The 21847-nt window shown below is 42.8% G+C and overlaps 1 protein-coding gene across 1 annotated transcript in view; it reads right to left on the minus strand.

Annotated features, from left to right (window-relative positions):
- Positions 1 to 21847, minus strand: part of PDE11A (phosphodiesterase 11A) — a 284908-nt gene that overhangs the window by 218069 nt on the left and 44992 nt on the right. The window contains exon 2 of the mRNA XM_060257021.1: positions 20899 to 21057. Within this exon, the coding sequence (XP_060113004.1) occupies positions 20899 to 21057 (159 nt within the window). The remainder of the gene's footprint in view (positions 1 to 20898; positions 21058 to 21847) is intronic.

A 21847-nucleotide genomic window follows, 5' to 3' on the forward strand; every position in this document is an offset into this window, starting at 1 on the left:
TTTTGTCTCAGCTCAGAAAAAATGGTCCTAGAGAAGGGGTGGCCAAACTGTGGCTCAGGAGTCACATGTGGCTCTTTCACACATATTGTGTAGCTTTTTCCACATCTCCCTCCTCCCTACCTATTTGCCTTTCTGTCTTGCGGCTCTCAAACATCTGAAGTTCATGTCTCGCAGCTCTCCAACATCTGACATTTATTCTATGTGGCTCTTACCATTCAACAAGTTTGGCCACCCCTGGTGTAGGAAAGGAAGGAAGGAAGGAAGGAAGGAAGGAAGGAAGGAAGGAAGGAAGGAAGGAAGGAAGGAAGGAAGGAAGGAAGGAAGGAAGGAAGGAAGGAAGGAAGGAAAGGAAGGAAGGAAGGAAAGGAAGGAAGGAAGGAAAGGAAGGAAGGAAGGAAGGAAGGAAGGAAGGAAGGAAGGAAGGAAGGAAGGAAGGAAGGAAGGAAGGAAGGAAGGAAGGAAGGAAGGAAGGAAGGAAGGAAGGAAGGAAGGAAGGAAGGAAGGAAGGAAGGAAGGAAGGAAGGAAGGAAGGAAAGCAACTCAGCTGAAAAACTGCTGACTCTCCAGAAGCCACCTGAACCCTGCCAGCACACGTGATGTTGCCCCCCCCCTCAAGCACGGCTGGGCCCCCAGAGTCCCTCCAGCGCACGCAACATAGGGAGGCCCCTGCGCAGATGCGGCTGGGCCCCTGGAGTCCCACCGGTACACACGACGTTGGGAGGCCCCCCACAGGTGTGGCTGGGTCCTCGGAGTCCCGCCGGCGCACGCGACATTGGGAGGCCTCTATGCAGGCGCAGCTGCACCCTGGTGCCCCCCCAGCCAGCTGGGAAGCTGAGCCGGAACGCAGGCTTAGTCAGCCGAAACGCTGTCTGGGCCAGCCAGAACAGAGTTCCGGTGCGTTCTGGCTCAAAAAAAGCCCTGGTCTGAAGGTACGTGACACAGTTCTACCACTAGAAGTAGCTACTTATGTGAATCTTTCTTTGCTTTAATGATAAATGGAACCTGTGAATATACTAAGACATCATCTCACAATATAACCTTACTTTTAGTTGAACTCAGTAAAATTTATTTTTATTATATTACATTTTATTCCATTTTTCAGCCAGAATTTGGCTCTCAAAGCAGTTTGCAGCATTCAAAATTCCCTGCAAATAATAGTTAAAATTCAATACAAAATGCTTCTGGGAGAGCAGATTCTGTGGAGGTTTTGGTCGCTACTTGCTCTTCCTCTGATGGTCTCTACAGGATCCAAAATTTAACAGTAGGCTGGGCAGAAACAGTATTTTTCACAGCACGTATGAGAGTTCTTTCACACTGTTAAACCATACCGTTTCATTTCTAAAATCTTTGATTAGCATATGTGATTATAAACAATGAGACACTGTTTCTCTCTGACAGTCCCAACAAATGTTAACACTGCTAATGTAATCACAAATTTTATTTTTAATAAAATACAAAGCTACATGGAAGAGGACTATCACCGGAAACTTAACTGCCTCTCATTTTTATGCAAAGCAACACAATCGCCACCAAATTTCTTTCATTTAGTAAGCCAACTGGATAAGTTTTTATCCCAGTTGACTCAATGTTAGCACAAAGCCAACATACTGCAAGTTGTGTTTTCTACCCTTTTGTGAATAATGCGACAATATGCCATATCTGCAAGCAATTAAGAAAGTTCTGAAACTGTACACACTCCCAATGACAGAATTTTCCTAAAATCAAACAGTCAGCAAAGCAGGCCAATTATGTTAATTGGTCAACAAAAATTGGTCAAGTTTTTCATCGTGCACTGGGAAAATGCAACCTTACCTTTCTTCCAAAAGCTAACTATTTCCACCATTCTGGCACCTAGCGCTAGTCTTTCATTCTCTAGTATCCAGGGAATCAGGGAGAGTGCAAGGCTTAACCATCAGGATGATGGATTAATATGAGCACACTGACTCTGTGAGTCAGCATTTCAGCCCTTAGATTTCAAGGAAGTTCCTGCAGCTAAGGCCAACACAACACTAGATGTTACAAGATATGTGAGACTGCTAAGGAAAACACAGCTTCCTATCTCCTCTTCTCTCCCATGATGATGTGTAATTAGCAATATAAATTGTGTGACATGACATAGCCATGCTGAAAGTTCCTCTACCCCTGTTCTTGTACACTGGTTGCCAAGCTAGGTGGAAGGCACAGCAATCTCACATTCGTTTTAACTCCTGGACATTATCAGAAGAGAGAGAAGAGGGTGATGCATTTTTGTCACCATCTCTCATAATATGGAAGTTTAGCCTATGGAAGGGAAAGGAGGAAGGCAGAGACCTGGTTAAATATCCTCATATATACCGCCAGTGTTTCTCTCTCCCACATCTTCCTCAATGAAAAGACATTTGTATAGTTGACATAATTTCTTTCAAACTGATAAGAAAATATATATAGCAACACAGCACTCATGCTGGAGAAAGTTCTTCCAGTTTAAGGACCTTTCGCCAGTCTTCTGACCATGCACATAAGTGCTTGTGGGAAGCAGAGCTTCAAACTCCTGGCAAGATGGCTGCAGCTGGTGGCCAATGGGATTGCTGGAGGAGGGATACGTAGTTCAGCATGGGGGAAGTGTTTCTTAAACTGTGCTTTTGAAAGACAGAGAATGAACGGGAGAAGCCTCACCCTGAGGAGTGAGCTCTCTCCAGTTTATCTAAAGTGGGCAAGAGGAGAGGGAGGAACAAAACCCACAAGTATTGCTTGGAGCGCATATCTGTTTATGCACATGTGGATAACACAGAAAAACATGATGGCAAAACAGGAAGTCAGTGATCTGACTTCCCAAATGGCTTCACCACATAAGAGTGATCACACATCCGCAGAAGTGCTATGAAACCATTACAATACATAAATGCCAGACTTTCTGTGATGTCAGGAAAGTCTGGGGTGAGCACAGGGGGCTGACAACTGTGAGAGAGGAGATAGATGCTGCTGTCTGGACAAGCATTTTAAATTCATTGGGGAGAAGCAACGACAATGGATCACAGTTCTTCTCCGATAGCAGCCTATTATACATTGTCTAGACATGTGTTTTGAGCTGAAGATCTTTTCCACAGCTGACTAATCTAGAAGGCAGAATAAATGAGAAGTCCAGTGGCACCTTGATGAGTAACAAAATTTATTCCCGCATAAGCTTTCTTCAGTTAGAGATCACTTTCAGATGCATGCACTGCCTGGGAGTGACCCCTTCCCACCCACCCCCACTTACTGGGCTACTCTAAGGTGGTCAAGAGGGAGCTGCTGCGTCCCAGTGAACAGTTGCTTGATGCAGTCTGGACCTACTTGGGCTGCCAGAGATGTAGGAGGGGCCATGGAAGCCACCTGCTAAGTCCACAAGAAAGCCTCCAGTCCAAGAGAGATTCCTTAAAGGACAGCAACTCATGCCTCCATTTCTACACACACACACAAAGCGCAGCAGGAACTCATTTGCATATTAGGCCATACCCCCTGACATCACCATTGTTTCGCACAAGGCTTTTTTGTGGAAAAATCCCAGAAGGAACTCATTTGAATATCAGGCCACATTCCCTGACACCAAGCCAACCGGAACTGGGTTCCTGTGCACTCCTGCTCAAAAAAAGCCCTGCCTCCATTCCAGACACAGCCATTTCCAGCTGCCACCAGAGATGGGATGGGGTTAGCAATGGGAGCCAATATAGCCTAACCAAGCCTTTTGCAAGGAGCCCTGACTATGCTGGTGCATATTTGGGAGCCTCTGGCTGAGGATGGCCAGATGCTGCCTGCCTGGATAGGAGCTCAGAGCAAACCACCTGGCAGATGAAGCCCAGCCAACAGCCAGAGCAACGCAGAATTCAGGGGCATGGCGTCAATGGAGGTGAGCTGGTGGGGGGGAGCATGCACAGGTGCAGGAGGGAGAAACCTGTCCAAGCCAGATGGATTCATGTCACTCTGCAATAACTTTGTGGGCCCCCTCAGGGGGGTCCCTGGCCCACAGGTTGGGAACCATCGCTTTTGCTGGCTGTCTAGTGACACTTCAGAGAGTCATGGTAGGTTTTTCATTGCCCACTTTTGCCTCTGCCATGGGGACAGTCATTACAGGGTCATAATGAAAATACAGTACTATTTTACACTTCCTGTACAACTCCTGTGACTCACAATAAATAATAATAATAAATTTTAGCTTGCCTTTCCAAAATGTATTCAAGGCTGCTTGTAACAATTAAAAAATCCATTTAATATACTGCACAGATTGCAAACAATTATAACTCCCATTTTCTGCTAAGAGTAGAAGTGTAATGCAGCTACTGTGTTATCATCACAGCACGAAAAGGATTCTACGCGAATGAGAATTACGCATTCTTGCAATATTGGCATTTTCATGTTAGTTTTGCATGAATGATTGCCTTGTCAAAATATTTGAACCTCTTCCTTACACTAATGATAATGGGATATTTCCAATGACAGCCAGAAACTTGCAAGCATATTTACTAGTATCTTTAAACACATGCTTCCTCGTATAGCATTCTAAGATGTTAAATGTCTGTCCAACCCAAAGCTTCCTTTTCCGCTTCTGGAACACAGCAAGGAATATTTGACCCAGTACCTTATGTATATAGATTTTTTTTAATCTCTCAGCAGAAGTACTGATACAGTGATTCCCAATAATATTGCTCAACACTAAGTTTCTATAATTTCCATAAAATAACTCTGTTTTCCCCATTAGCTGCTGTTTACTGTAAATCTTGTATGTTATTGGCCACCCCTGTTATGTATGGTTGCTCCTATAAGAGGTCAGAAGATTTTTTAAATACATTATTTACTCAAATGAAACACTAGGGTTTTTCCCGGGGAGGGGGGAGGAGGAAGAGGAGGAGGAGGTGGTTATATTGGATTTATATCTCACTCCATATTCTGAATCTCAGAGTCACAGAGCAGTCACAATTTCCTTTACCTCCCCCCCCCCCTCAACAGACACCCTTTGAGGTAGGTGGGGCCAAGAGAGCTCTTACAGCAGCTGCCCTTACAAGGACAACTCCTACAAAAACTATGGCTGACCCAAGGCCATTCCAGCAGCTGCAAGTGGAGGAGTGGGGAATCAAACCCAGTTCTCCCAGATAAGAGTCCGCACACTTAACCACTACATCAAACTGGAAGAGATGTTAAAAGGTAAAGGTAGTTCCCTGTGCAAGCACCAGTCGTTTTCGACTCTGGGGTGACATTGCTTTCAGAATGTTTTCACGGCAGACTTTTTACGGGGTGGTTTGCCATTGCCTTCCCCAGTCATCTACACTTTCCCCCCAGCAAGCTGGGTACTCATTTTACCGACCTCAGAAGGATGGAAGGCTGAGTCAACCTGGAGCCGGCTACCCGAACCAGCTTCCGCTGGGATCGAACTCAGGTCGTGAGCAGAGGGCTCCGACTGCAGTACTGCAGCTTTACCACTCTGCACCACGGGTCTCTGTTACATTCACATATATTACAGTAATGTCTAGTAATATATTTTTTGTGGATATAACATATTAAGGGGTCATCTTTCATCCACTGTCATCCACCTTTCAAAGAAATATGGTAGCATTATGGAATTCTGTATAAGACAAATATCTTTATGGTAAAACAAAAAAAAATGCTGAGGACAATAAGTCACTTCCATTGTTTATCATAACCATGTTTTAATTCCAGAACAACAGCAGCAAATGAGATTTTATTTAATAAATATTTATAAACATTTTATCTGAAGATACAGGAAGAATGCAAGTGCTAGGAAAACCCTACTTTTGAGAAGTATCTCCACCACCTTCCATGTTATTGCAAAGAACAGGTATTGTGTTCTGTATGAAACGGAATTCAAAAGACCCATTCACCCCACTACAGGGCAGATTTTCAAGTCAGTCTAATATAAATCTACCAACTAAGCTATATCTATACATGGGTGATAATCCTTTCCACAAATAATGCCACACAGCTATCATGATGTCTATTATTTGGCTCATACTTAAAAATCACTAGGCCCTTATTACTTATTACTATTAGATGCAGCCAAAAACGTTATCAGGAAACTCAAAATAAATATTAATTCCTATAAATTTCATCTATTAAATTACCGAAAGCTACAAAAATAGAAGGTTGAGAGGCAGTCAACAAAACAATGCCAGCTGATTGCAACGTTGTGGTATGAGACTATTTATTGCCATGTTTAGGAAGTTGTGTGAGTTGTAAATGCATTACAAATTACTGTGGTATGCTAAACATGGGAAATCAATACCCCTTTTTCACAGGGCTAGTTCAGAACTTAAAAGCATTAAGTAATTACATTCACTAGTACGCTTGGGAACACTATGAGAGAAGCAACTCCATCCTTTTTTATTGCTTAGCAATTCAGTATGATTCACTTTAATCAATTTAGAACCTCAACTAGAATCGGTCTACTGCTTGGTTAAGTAAAAATCCACAACGTGTGGATAACTGTTAAGTTACAATTGATAGCTATTGCAAATACACACACCTTTAAATTAAGCGTCCAGGTATTCTTGATCCTCAAAGCATTCCATTATTACAATCATTTTACTGCATATAACAAAATCTGCAGTATTGCAATTACTCTCCCTATGACAGATCTCCCTGGATTTAGACAGAGGGAGATGGAATCATGATTTGATGCTATGTAAACAAACCCCGTGGTGCAGAGTTGTAAGCTGCAGTACTGCAGTCCAAGCTCTGCTCATGACTTGAGTTCGATCCCAGTGGAAGCTGGGTTCAGGTAGCCGGCTCAAGGTTGATTCAGCCTTCCATCCTTCTGAGGTCAGTAAAATGAATACCCAGCTTGCTGGGGTTAAAGTGTAGATGACTGGGGGAGGCAATAGCAAACCACCACGTAAAAACTCTGCCATGAAAATGTTGTGCTGCAACATCACCCCAGAGTCAGAAACAACTGGTGCTTGCACAGGGGACTACCTTTACCTTTTTAAAAACAAACCTAATCCATTCAGGGGGGGGGGGGGTTTCCCTCAACATAGCAGCGTGAATAGTCCAGTACTAGCAAGAGCCTGAGACAGCTGTGAAGCTAAGCAGGGTTAGCCCTGGTTACTACTTCAGTGGGAGACCACCAAGGACATTGCGGGTTTACCCTTGCCAGATGCAATACTATTCCATCAGCAGTTACCTATGGTAGATATAAAAAAATGCCACTCTCTTTAAGACTTTGTATATGCAATTTAAAACAAGCTGACTCATTGTCCCATGTTCTTCTTTACTGCCCCCTATACAATATTGTACGCCTTAGGTTTCTGGATCCAATTTTGCCAATATGACAGGCTGATCAGACGCTGTAAAGGTTTGTCATCTTCTGAATGATTTGTCATCAGAAATAACTGCAAAGGTTGCTTTATTCTTGAGTTTGGTAATGAAGGATCAGTGATTGTTTTTGTTATTTCTGTATCTGTGTATCTGTTTATCTATTTATAATCTGATATATGCCAATAAAGGCTTTTGTTGTGGTGGTGGTTTCTATGCTGAGGCAGGCAATGCCAAACCACCTCTTCTCATCTTTCGCCTTGAAAAAAATCCATGAGAGCCTCCATAAGCTTACTGCAACTTGATGGCGCTTAATTATTCTTTGTTTCAATACATCCTTTTCCCAAGGAAAGCAAAGTAGGCAGCACACATCGTTGACTGCTGCGTGAAGTACACTATCTCCTCACTCAATTACCCAGAGTAGATAATGCAAGAAAACACTTGCATTGAATTCAGTCTTAGGATAAAAGCTCAGAGTTGATTTAACATAAACATGTTATGAACACGTGGCTATTCGTTTAAGAAAAATGAATGGGACATGCTCATATTAAATTTGCTGATGACAGTCCATTTTGCCCCGGCATTTTTTTTTAAAAAGTAGATGCAGTTCCAAACTTTTGAATCACTGAGTACCAAAGGAATTATTGTTTTCTCATCCCCCACCATACTGGGTCTGATCATATTAAGTGGTTCCCTAAGAAAAATAGTTTTCCACGCTTTTAATTGCTTGCATGCCTCTACTATGTCCTTCCCCCCCCTTTTCTGCTTGTGTATTGCTCACTCCCGTGGTTGCTCTGACACAGGGGTGGCCAAACTTGCTTAACATAGGAGCCACATAGAATAAACATCAGATGTTTGAGAGCGGTAATACATGAACGTCAGATGTTTGAGAGCCACAAGACAAGGGAGGGAGGGAGGAAGATAAGATGGGGGAAGGGGAGGGAGGGAGGGAGGGAGGAAGGAAGGAAGGAAGGAAGGAAGGAAGGAAGGAAGGAAGGAAGGAAGGAAGGAAGGAAGGAAGGAAGGAAGGAAGGAAGGAAGGAAGGAAGGAAGGAAGGAAGGAAGGAAGGAAGGAAGGAAGGAAGGGAAATAAATGGGGGAGGGAGGCAGAGGTGGAAGAAAAGTAACTTTAAATTCCTTCTTCAAGCTGTTGGCTAGCTTGGCTTGGAGAAGTAATTTAAAGAGGGAAATACCTTCTCCAAGCTGGCCGACAGGGTTGTGGGGGCTTACAGAGCGACACAATATGTGTGAAAGAACCACACATGGCTCCCAAGCTGCAGTTTGGCCATCCCTGTTCTGATATTTCATCACTCTATCTCCGGTTTATTTACAAGCACTGAAGTGCTTGTGAATAAACTAGTGCTACAGCGATGAAATACCGAAGCAACCATGAGAGTGAGCAGAACATGTGCAGAAAAGGAACAAAAACCTGATGCAATATAAGCACATGTGAGCAAGTAACACATGCAGAAAAGCCCACAGGTAAGATAAATATGTCTGGAGATAGTACCCCAAACAGAAAGCCAGCCGCTAAACACAAGTAACAAAGACAGAGAAGAAAGTGCTTTTTGACAATGTTTTCCCTTTGTTGTTTTCAAAAAGTGCTGCTCCCAAAAAATCTGTTCCAAGCTCATAAAATCATTTTCACATGTTCAATAATATAAAGCAGCATAAACTAAATAATTTTAATTAGGACCTTTTTTGTCGAAAAAGCCCAGAAGGAACTCCTTTGCATATTAGGCCACATCCCCTGATGTAGCCAATCCTCCAAGAGCTTACAGAGGTCTACTGTAAGCTCCTGGAGGATTGGCTACATCAGGGGATGTGGCCTAATATGCAAAGGAGTTCCTGCTCCAAAAAAAAAAAAAGCCCTGGGTATACCTCTCTTCTTCTTGCAGACTTTGAATTTGAAATCTCAGATAGAGTTGTCAGTTTCTGTGCAGCTGCCAGAGTCCATCAAGACACAGTGTTGAGGCTTTTTAAAATATATCTCAATGGGAGGAGGAGGAGAGAGAGAGAATAAAAAAAAGTATTCATGTATGTTTTATTTCACTGGTCCATTACAATAATAAATTACTGATTGCTTGAAAAGCACTGGTTCGATGGATTAAGAAGGTTGTAGCTCTGCTTAGAGCTGCACTGTTGAAGACCGCAGTGGTTCAGAAGAATGAAATCCAGCAAGAAGCTGCAAGTTTGATACTTTCACACTTGATGCTACAGATAACTGGATCCAATCAAGTCTAGGGGTGGTTAGCTTTCTACAGAAAGGAACTGTCCCTCCACTCAGGTTTATCCACAGTATTCAGCTGCCCCATAATTTGTTGATACATTAACAGTTGAGAATGTCCATTGATTAGATCACTTGTTTTTTCACCTGTCCTTTATAATATAGCATAGGGGTGGCCAAACTGTGGCTTGGGAGCCAGATGTGGCTCTTTCACACATGTTGTGTGGCTCTTGAAGGTTTCCTTAACACTTCTCCAAGCCAAACCAGTCAGTGGCTTGGAGAATGCATTTAACATTAAAGTTGCTTTCTTTCCACCTCTCTTCTCCCCTCCGTCTATTTTCCTTCCTTCCTTCCTCCCTCCCGCCCTCCTTCTCTCAAACATCTGATGTTCCTGTCTTGCAGCTCTCAAACATCTGATATTTATTCCATGTGGCTCTTACATTAAACAAGTTTGGCCACCCCAGATATAGCACATATATACCCCGGGAGAAAAAAGTTTTTGTTGTTCAGTCGCACAGTCGAGTCTGACTATTTGCGACCCCACGGACAAAGTCACACCAGGCCCTCCTGTCTTCCACCATCCTCCGAAGTCTGCTCAAATTCATGTTTGTTACATCAGAAAAAAGTATCATTCTTTTATTCATGTGGCTGCTACTGCCATGGCACTATGGGGTGGCACCAGAAAACAAGAGAGTCTGTTGTGCGTTTCTTTTCGCTGGATGTTCATGTGTAGGGATGGGCACAGACCGGGAAAGTCTGGTTCAGGGTTTGCGAACTGGATGGTCCCAAACCAAATACCCGAACCAGACCCCTGAGCAAAGCCTGCCCAAAATGAACCAGTTCGGGGTTCCCTTGGTAACGTACGCATATCACTTCTGGGCGGCATTGGGCACAGCCCCCCGCATATCTGCATCATCTGGAAATGACGCAAGTGTGTCAGCCCCCAATGTACGCATGCCACTTCTGGGTGGTATCAGGCAGTGTTTTATTTGGCTACTGAATCTTTTCAGTGTTGTATGAGTAAAGCTTAAACCCCTGACATCTCCAGTTAAAAGGATCACACAAGAACACGCATGAAAATGCCTTATTCTGAATCAGATCGGATCATCAAAGTCAGTATTGTCTACTCAGAATGGCAATGGCTCTCCAGGGTCTTTCACATCACTTACTGCCAGATTCTTCTTTTTGAAACTCAAGATGTCAGGGGATTGAACTAAGGGCCTTTTGCACGCCAAACTGATGCTCTACCACTGAGCCAGGGCCCCTTCATCCACCCTGGGACCCTAGAAAGTATGAGTAGCCTGAGTGGATAATACTGACTTTGATAGACTAATTATCTAAGTCAGTTTAAGGCAGTCTTGTGAGTAGTTCCAAGGATATGCCCTGCCTTACAAACCCAGGAGGAATGACCTAACCCACTGTTGGATGAACTCTTACCCACAAGGGAGAAAGTGTGTCACATTTAAAAACAACAAAGGGCTCTTTTAAAGACATTATATTTGAGTGTAGTTCCTGTTACTGTACTAACGTGCTGGATGGCAATTCTCAAAACTACCATGGCGAAAAAATTATTGTGCTAAAATAAATCTGCCACATACTAGAAAGCATTCATTATGCTTGAAAAATTCAGACATACAATTAGTGCTTTATCATTGAAAGTGTCATGCTGCCCAGCACTATACATATGTACTCAGAAAGAACTCCCAATGAGTGCAACAGGACTTGCAAGCAGTAATGGAAAAGGGCAACCGCTCAGTGTTAGAACCCAGGAAGTACGTGGGAAAGATCCCAGGTTCAAATCCCAGCATTTCTTGGCACTTCTAAAGGCCTTTTTTGCCTGGATGAGACCCTGGACAGCCTTTGCCACCCAGAGTGGAGAATATTGAGCTGCATGACAAATGGGCTGATTCAGTAAAAGCTACTTCCACCTGCTTAAGAAAATGTGAACAAGATTATCCCTCTAGATTAGGGGTCCCCAACCCCCGGGCCTGTTAGCAACCGGACCACCACTCCACATCCTCTGCCCCCCCCCTGCTGCCACCCCCCCCCCACTTGCCCTTCGCAGCGCCGCAAACCATCACTGCGCTCTGTCCTCTCCCCTCCACACACAACGAGGCTCTGCTCCCCGCCAATGCCACAGGCCATAATCAGTCGGACCCTGTGGAAGCTGCCCGAGCCTCGGCAGGAACCAGGCTGATTCTAAGTTATCTGAATAGCGCACTGAAGGAGGCCTCTCCCACCCCCTTCACTTCTAGAAGTGAGGGAGGGGGCAAAACTCTTCCTCCAGCCTGCTCTTCAAACAGCTTACAATCAGTCTGGGCCCTGCCAAAGCAGGTAGGGGTGACTCCGAGCCTCCTTGTTCTTCTGCTCACGTGGATGGGGGTGGAGGGCAAAACATAGCACAGCGCTGTGGAAAGGAAGGAGAGGAGGTGGGCTAGAGTTGCCAATCCCCAGGAAGGGGCAGGGGATCCCCCGGATTGGAGGCTCTCCCCCCACTTCAGGGTCATCAGAAAACGGGGGGGAGGGGAGGGAAATAATGGAGAATTGATCCGCAGGTATCTGGGGCTCTGGAGGGGCTGTATTTGGAGGTAGAGGCACCAAATTGTCAGCATAGCATCCAGTGCCTCTCCACAAAATACTCCCCAAGTTTCAAAAAGATTGGACCAGGGGGTCCAACTCTAAAAGCCCCAAAAGAAGGAGCTCCTATCCATTATTTCCTATGGAAGGAAGATATTTAAAAAAGAGTGCCGTCCTTTTAAATGTGATGGCCAGAACTTCCTTTGGAGTTCATTTATGCTTGTCACACCCTTGCTCCTGGCTCCACCCCTAAAATCCCCAGATATTTCTTGAATTGGACTTGGCAACCCTAGGGAAGGCCGTGGCGGCAGCAAAACCGGTCCCTGGTGCCAAAAAAGTTGGGGACCACTGCTCTAGATTACACAGAAAATGGAGAAACTGTGATAGAAAACCACAGAAAATTTATCACTTTATAAACCACCACTAACTCAAGTGATTATACACATATGCTTGCAACAACTCTACACTGCTAAATATTTCATTTGTTTTTAAGAAGCGATGCATTTGAACTTTTTGTTTACAGTTGACTGGAAACACTACCGCCTGTCCCTGAGCAACTTTCAATCACACTGTTTTGCAGTCTCCTTTGGTTGAAAAAAAAAACAGTTCTTAATTGCTAAGAATAAATCTAGAGAAAATGTACACAAAGAGAACAATGCATCTGATCTTTTTACTGATATATTTTAAGTTTATGGCCTCACATATAAGATACAAGGAACACTTTTTTTTTCTGGCGGGGAGGTGACCCTTATGGTGACACAGCTGACTTATGAGGACCCCTCATGGGGGTTCCAAAGCAAGAGATGTTCAGAGGTAGTTTGACGTTGGATGGGATAACCCCCTCATGGGGGTTCCAAGGCAAAAGATGTTCAGAGGTAGTTTGACGTTGGGCGGCAGTATTTCAGCTTTGAAAAAGCCAGTGCTCTTTGATGCGTGCCAAGGCAATCACACAGACCCTGCCCTGCTGCCGTGAGAAGCACAGGCTGCACACACACAAGAGGAGCATTCAGACTGCTCCTGCATGTGCAGGACAGGTGCACTGCGCACCACAGCCATTCAGACAACTGGGAAACGCACCTTGCATTCACTTTAGAGATTTGCTACCGGGAACTATTTAATCCAGTCGCATCATAAAACGAAGCAAGTACGGGTGGGACAGAGGGGGCAGATGTACGTGTGTGATTGCACACATTAAAACCAGAGGCTAGACATAGCTAGGTCGGGCCAAATCTCCTGTGTGATCTCACTCATAGTGACCATCTTAAGAGTCACCCATCCAAGTACTAGTCAGGGCCGAAGGTAAGCAGGGTGGGCAGGGCAAGGACACTCTACCTGTTAGGAAACTGAACAATGACATCAGGAATCTTCCTTGAGCACCACCTGCACAGACTCCAGCAACATCCTGGCATAATGCCACTGAGTTAAATAGTTGTAGCGTCCGTAGGCTCACACTTCCTAATCATCTGAACCTTCCCTAAGAGCTTAAATTAATTCTGAAAACTACTTCGCCTGCTGACTCTTCTCACTCACATATGCATTTGATCATACTGTCACTCAGCATGCTCAACAATGTAGATGCATTACAAAAGGGGCATAGCTTCTGTCCAGAGAAGCACTTAAATAGGGCAATATTCATTACAAGTCTATAAATGCAGAAGCTGCACACAAGAAACTTTGGTCTTCGAACTTTTAAGGGATTCTTAAGGAATATGATCACTAAGCACTAACTGACCTGCCTCGTGCAATATTGCTTTATTAACTCCTTTGCATATCAGGCCACACACCCCTGATGTAGTCAATCCTCCTGGAGCTTACAGTAGGCACTGTACTAAAGAACCCTGTAAGCTTTTGGAAGATTGGCTACATCAGGGGTGTATGGCGTAATATGCAAAGGAGTTCCTGCTACAAAAAAAGCCCTGACTTAACTCTCATGCACTCTCGACATGTAGTTTTTAAAAACTCATTATTTCTTTTTGGCTCATAAATTTACCACTTTTTACACTTACTGAAACTTTGATTTCATCCATGGCCACTCTTTCCTATAGATTGCATCCTTTCTCTCACTCTGCCTCCACACATACACACATATACCTGACTGATGCATTACACAGCATTCAAAGGAAAGAAAATCAAATGCAAGTCAAGGGAAGGGGAAAAAGAAAAAAGGAAGAGTAAAATTTGCAAGTGAAATATGGTGGACAAAGAAGAGACCCTGTGGCACATCTTTCTGTTATTTATGGTCCTCCTCCGCTCCTCTTTCTTTCACTCTTGGCTTTTGTTTCTTTTCTTCTCCCTAAATCCCAAAGGGCTTTGCCTAAGTTTTTTAACTTGGCATTTCTTCTGATTTTTGCCTTCTCACATTTTTTCCCCTCTTCTTTTTTCTTTTAATCTCATTGCACTCGTCTGCTCTCCAACTTGTTCTTCTAGCTATACTACCTTTATATAGTATCTTTGTATACTATTTTTGTGCATATTATTTCACTAACCTCTCCATTTCTTCCTCTGCCTCTTTCTAACCACACTTCAATTTCTTGGGCTCCTTTCAGACATTGCAAGCCAAGCCACAGTTTATCCACAACAGACACACATGATTAATGGTTGTTCTCATGTGCTCCCTCTGGGCTCGCCTAGCATGTGGTGCCCAATGGAAGACTTTCTGGTTTTAGAACTCTCCAGGCTCCCACACTTCCATCACTTCCCCAAATGTGTAAAAGGAAATTGCTCAGGAAAGCATTTTTATAAAGGAAGCATGGTTGTAGTAAAACAGAATTGTTCAGGAGGGGCTATTTATGATAGGAAGAAGGTTGTATTTTATTGCACTATTTATTGTATGTATTATTTTGTTCTAACTGAATGTTCTTATTTCTGTAATGCTGTTTTTTGCATTGTTTCTGGTGTGTCACTATTTTTATTCCACCATTTTCTGCTTCTGTAATCCACCTTCAGTCTCAATGAGAAAAGTAGGCTATAAACACACAAATAAGCAAATGCAATTGGTTGTAGTATATGAACATTGGCTCCTGGACAAAACAGAGCTGGTTTTTTTCTCACAAACCAAGATTCTAAACCAGGGATGGGGAACGTCAGGCCCAAGGGCCATTTATGGCTCTCAAGATCACTTGGTCTGGCCCTCGGGGATTGCTGGGCCGAGCCCCTCCTCTCATGTGGGCATTGTGAAGGACTACTGCTGGGGTATGTGGGTGCCTTTAAAGGTCTGCTGGGAGCAGCTGAAGGGAGGGAGGGAGGGCTGGGACATGTGGGGGGTGGGAGCCAGCTACCACCAGTTCAATTTGCACATGATTATCCCAGATGGTGTGGCCTAATATGCTAATGAGTGTATGACCTAATATGCTAATATTAGGGGATGTGGTCTAATATGCCTGGACCTAAGCATTTGCCTAGGGTGGTAGGCCGGGGGGGGGGTGCATGCGTGCGTGTGTACTGAATTAGGCTCTCCCCATGTGACTTCAAATAGAAAAACAATTATTTGCATTAATTTTGCCAGCCTGAATCATTCTCCCTTGACGGAGCACTGTTTTTTAAGTTGATAATTTTGCATGGCCCATGAATGATGTTATAAATATCCAAATGGCCCTTGGCAGAAAAAAGGTTCTCCACCCCTTTATATATATAATATATATAATCCAATACAAAAGGTAAATTCTGGTGAAATGTTTGATTGGGGAGAAATATGAAATGGGAATGTTACTCCTGAAATATACCGAGAATAAATATTAGAGCAAGATTTAGTTTCCTTAGGGCAACAGAGTCCAACCGTAATTTTTGAATTCGGTACAATTTTTCCTTCAATTTTAGAACATTCACAACAAACATATATGATGATCATGTATATAGATTCTTGCTCTGCCTTCACAAGAGAAAGAGAGAAATTTCAGCCCTTCTCGCATGTTATATTGTTCTGAAAAGTCCCTAAACCTTCAACACCTTTTGAGGATTCTGGGGGAAAGGAACAGCAGTCAGAATGGTTTCAGCGAACAGTTTTTCAGCGAACAGTTTTGGATCCAACCCAATACTAGCATTTTTAACTGTTCCTGACAGCATTTGAACACATTGCCACATATGATTTCCAACTTGTATTATGATAGGCATCTATAACTGATGGAGAGAAAAAGCAAAATATGAATGTTTTAAGAAAATAACTAAGTTTAAAGAAATTCCTGGCAATAAGGCAACTGATCATTCTTAGAGTGACTAACCTTTGCAATATAATAGCACTGTTTTGAAGAAATGGTACTTAACAGGAATAATCGTCTGTTTTTACAGTGGGAAAATACCCTTTTCAGTATATAGTATCAATAAGAGAGTTGGGTCAAGGTACCAAAGGAGGAGTTGCCTGTAACTCCAAAGATTTATCCAGGTCCCTCATAGTGTAGATAATGTCCAAACTACAGATTCAAAGTAGTTTAGAAAGATCTAGAGCAGGGGTGTCAAACTTATTTGTTATGAGGACCGGAACTGACATAAATGAGACCTTGTCAGGCCGGGCCATGTGTGTCACAAAATGTAATTCCAGGTAGCGGAGACAAAAACTTTACAAAAGACATAGAAAAACACAATTAAAGACTTTAAAAAAAAACCTTTAAAACATGCTTAAAAGATTAGCACTCTTGCAATATTTTATTTAACAGACTGTGATAACTGAAGGAAGCAAGTGAGAGGGAGAAGGAAGATGTCTTGCTCGCGGGCCTGATAGAAGCCAAATCAGGCCCCCAGGCCGCACATTTGACATCCCTGATCTTACAGCCTAGCTATATTAATCTTTTACCTCAAGACCAAAAGGAGTCTTGTAGCATCTTTTATTTTTATGTATTTGACAGCCCAATGACCCGGTGGTCTTAGACTGAACAAGTCGTACAAATACCACTGATGCCAGATATTTAGCCATAGCTGAGGGAAGACCAGGATCAACATAGGGAAGGCATGGAAACAAGGGAAACCTTGAAAAAAATCATATGAACACATGAAGTTGTCTTACACTGAATCAGACCATCAGTTCATCAAAGGTCAGTACTGTCTACTTAAGACTAGCAGCGGCTCTCCAGGGTCTAGGCAGAGATCTTTCACATCACCTACTACCTGGACCTTTTAATGGGAGATGCTGGAAATTGAAACTGCGATCTTCTGCAGATGCTCTACCACTGAGCCACAGACCCTCCCCCTATCACTGCTGCATCCACAGATCTCCCAAAGCAGCAGTCAACACACAATCAAAGAAAATATGGGATGAAGTTCCAATAGCTTCAGAGCCATGTGAACATAAATCTATCTGAATAGGGAAGGGGTTCCCCCAATCTTTTTTGAGCCTGTGCGCACCTCTGGAATTTTGACACAGTATGGTGGATACAGTGACAAAATGGCTGCCTCAGGAGGCGGTGCCAGTCACAAAATAGCTGTCGCAGCTTACCTTCTGTCACACAGTGAAGTTCCTTATGCTGTGGTGGCAGCTGCTGCCCAAGTATTTTTTTTAAGTATTTTTAAAACATCTGCACAGCTAATTAAATGTCCAGTGGCCAATCAGAAGCCTTGCTGAACACAAGTCCCACCTGGCCCTGCCCACTTTCTTAAAACATCTGGCGGACACCACAAAAGGTATCCATGGTGCTCATTGGCAGCATGTTGGAGATGTCTGGACTAGGGTATCCCTTGGACTCCCACTCACCAAAACGGTAGAGAGGAAAGCATTTAGCCTAGCCCAAGGAAAAACCCTCTGATATTTGGGGGCAGCTAGCTGATGAAAATAAGGTGGAAAGGGAAGAGGAAAAGCAATGCTAAAAAACAGCATAGAGCAGGGAAGGCCAAACTGCAGCTCAAGAGCCATAAGTAGCTCTTTCACGCGTATTATATGGCTCTTGAAGCCTCCATCGCAACCGGCAACCTGCAGAATGCATTTGTCTCTTTGAATTACTTCTCCAAGCTAAGCCAGTCAGTAGCTTGGAGAATGCATTTAAAGTCGTTTTCTTTCCTCTTCCCTCACCCATCTATCTTCCTTCCATCCTCCCTTCCTCCCTGTTCGCAAACACCTGACATCCCTGTCTAGCAGCTCTCAAACATCTGACATTTATTCTATGTGGCTCTTATCTACATGGCAAGTTTGGCCACCCCTGGCAGAGACCACATTCTATGAATGCAACACCTTTTCTAAGACAAAAGCTTTCAAGGACTAGAGCATTTGATGCTCCCAATGCAAAAGCTCATGCTACACAAAAAATCTTTCCATCTTTAAGATGCTACCTCCTTTTTTAAATCTTAACCTATGTGTGTGTGAGATTTAATATGAAACTAATTGTCTAACACCCTACAGACAGACACTGGCATCCCTTTTTTCCCTACACACCTAGTACTGCTGATATAAGAACCAATACCGATTTCTTCCCCCTTACACCCACACACTACAAGGCAAAGGAACCAGCTAACAGAACGTTTTAGACATATGCGCTATTGCAGATATTATTTTCATGCAGTGTTACAATTCACCATATACAGCTGTTAACAGGCAAGTGGAGACTGCTAATCTAGGCAGAATTCACTGATACTTATTAACTGATTCAAGATTTATAGATACATAATTAACTAGATTTTGGCGCAATTCAAACAAAGGAGAAATAAATGATTCTGTTCAAGAGTTCATCCATTTTAATGCACATACTTTTGAAGTGCGAAGCAGCTCAAGATCTTAAACTACCTAGCTACAGGTTATCAGCATCCATAATCTCATCCGCTTCGTCTTAATTTCGCTTACTGTAGGTTTTGTTATTTAACAGTAAAAGATAATATGCCAGTCACGAATTCTAAGTGAACTTTAGAAAGACTGATGCTTGATTCTTCTGATAATATATTCTGAAACAAGATAAAAATCTGCCAGCAGTAGAGGCTACTGTTGTTTTTTTAATTTGAGAAGCAATAATGGCGTAGGGAGTATTTAATGAAAGCAAGACAAATCAAAACATTTTTATTAATACTGCTATGTATTCAGTCTGCAGACAACATAGGCAAGTATGGAATGCAATTAGCGAAACAGAGATACTTTGCTACACCATGCAGCCATAGTCAATCTCTGGAACAGAAAAATTCTCTTCATCATGTAGGCTCATTGCCATTTGGAAACATGATCCTGGACTGCGTGGCCCAACCAGAACTGCGTGGCCCGACCCAGCCCAGCAGTGCTCAGAAGCTAAGCAGTCCTGGTTAGTACTTGGATGGGAGACCACCAAGGAAGTCCAGGGCTGCTATGCAGAGGCAGGCAATGGCAAACCACCACTGAGCCTCTCTTGCCTTGAACACCCTAGGGCAGGGGTGTCAAACTCATTTGTTATGAGGACCAGATCTGACATAAATGAGACCTTGTTGCGCCGTGTTGAGCCAGACCATGTGTGTACCTATTTAAGATTAGGTAGCAGAGATATAAACTTTTTAACAGACACAGACAAATACAACTAAATATATATTTTTTAAAAACAACCTTAAAACATTAGCACTTGTTGGTCTTAAAAATGCATTCTTTGTATTTCTCTCATGGGATTCAGGGAACTAGGAAGCTCTGGCTCTTTCCCTCCCTCCCCAGGGAACCAGGAGCTGTGATGCAGAAGGAAGCGAGAGGGAGAAGGAAGCAGACAAGAGTCAGTTGCTCAGGGGCCTAATAGGAACCCTCTGGGGGCCTGATTTGGCCCCTGGGCCACATGTTTGACACCCGTGTCCTAGAGGGTCGCCATAAGTTGGATGTGAGCTGATGGCACCACCAGCAGCAGCTCACACAGCACTTGATGAAAAATAAGTAACTCCCAGAACCATAAAGTCTGCCCTCCCCTACTCAATATCCACAATAAGTTGCTATTGTTGTAAAAGCATATCTGTACTGCATTCATCTAGTGATGAATGATGCCCAGAAAGATGCCGACTATCAAGAGGAAAATGTGCAAGGTGGCACCTCCATATAGAAATCTTGTCCAGCACTCTAGAACACCAACATCAATGAAGACTTCGCCAACCAGAAGAGGAGGAACACAAGCAATGAAGTCATCCATGCTGATGGTAGCAGTACTGAGAAGAAAGGGCCACAAGACAATCTGGATGGAAGGGCACATGGGCTTGTATTTCAGCTCTGGCACAGATGAGGTTAAAGCTGCCTCTGAAAACAGCTGAGGCCATTAAGTTTATGAAGTGATATCACACAATCTACAGCAATCACTGCAAAACAGGACTTAAATGTTTACAACAGATTCAGCAATTAAATGAACAATTAAAAATGTGTACATAACCACATGTGCGGGTATACTGTTGCCCATCTGATCAAACTCTTGAGGCTGATCTTTGAGACTAAAGCATAATATTATTATACTTGGAGAGTTCAATTACCCTCACATTGACTGAGTAAACGTATGTTCAAGTCAAGTTGCAGAAATGAGATTGGTCTTGTTTCTGAGAAGGTCTCAAGACTTGGTGAGAAATATAGATATTGTCGCACCAACTGGGATCAGTGACCACAATGCTTTTCAGTTCAAAATGGAAAGTTACCCCTTAAGTCCAAAAATGTAACATGCCCTCCTAAACAGTTACACCATTCTACATCCACTGAAGTCAATAGGATTACACTATCAAGAGAGGTTTTCACACAACGGTAAAGTATTTTAAAACCAAAAGAAAAAATAGTTAATTATGAATCAGATGCAATCATGTATGAGAACAGAACCACATTCATTAATTAGTACCATTTTCCATATGTTTCTGAAAGAATAGCTGCAAAAGCTTTATCTGTATTACCAATATGAAAAGGAGAATGAAAAAAAAAATCTTACTTTTTCATCATCATCCGTGAAAGGAGCACCTCCTGGAATTTTATTTATCGCTTGGGCAACACCAATAATCTCACCCTCATTGTTTCTTATTGGCATACACAGCAACGACTTGGTCTTGTATCCAGTCAGTTTGTCAATCTCATCATTAAAACGGCGGTCCTGACAGATAAAGAAAATATTAACATTAGAAACTTCCATGTCCCTTGTAACACACACACACATAATACACCTTCTATATTCAGCACAATGTGCAACCTTTTCTTTAGGCATTTCATAGGTAGAGAATCCATCGATTTAACACTGATTCATTTTTCATGCCAATCACAGCATCCTATTCTACCAAGATGTAGTCCAGATACATGACTTTTTTCCCATTTTCAAAAGCTTTATTACAATTTATGATGATACAGATCATATATATTGAGAAATAAACAATATCCATGCAACTACAATATATCCTATACTTTATACCTCATGCAAGTTCTGTTTTCAATAGAAAAAAGTTCAAGTGATCCAGATTAACAACTAAAGCATAACGTTCAAACCATTGTTCAATAATGTCTTGAAAATTCTGTCTGACTTCATCCCCAGTCCAGTGAAAAATAAGTAGGAGACAAGAAGAGCTACAAGAAAATATAGGTTAAAATCTTATAGTGAAAAGATTTGCTGAGATAAATTGCTTGGTAGAACGTTGTAAGTTGGGATGTATTTTAAAAATGGGACCCATTTTTCCTCAAAAGTAGTAGTTCTGGGAAGCTAAGAGCACAAGTTTAAGCATGTCTACCCAGAAGTAAGTACCATTGGGTTCAATGGGACTTATTCCCCAATAAGTGCATACAGGAGTGCAGCCTCACCTCTGACAGGTACAAAAATACAACTAGTTGTTACTTAACACAACAAGTTTCCTCCTTATGTTTTCAAATTGTAACAGAAATTAAAATATCCAAAA

The sequence above is a fragment of the Heteronotia binoei genome, chromosome 16, assembly GCF_032191835.1.
Source record: "Heteronotia binoei isolate CCM8104 ecotype False Entrance Well chromosome 16, APGP_CSIRO_Hbin_v1, whole genome shotgun sequence".
Classification (NCBI taxonomy): Eukaryota; Metazoa; Chordata; class Lepidosauria; order Squamata; family Gekkonidae; genus Heteronotia; species Heteronotia binoei.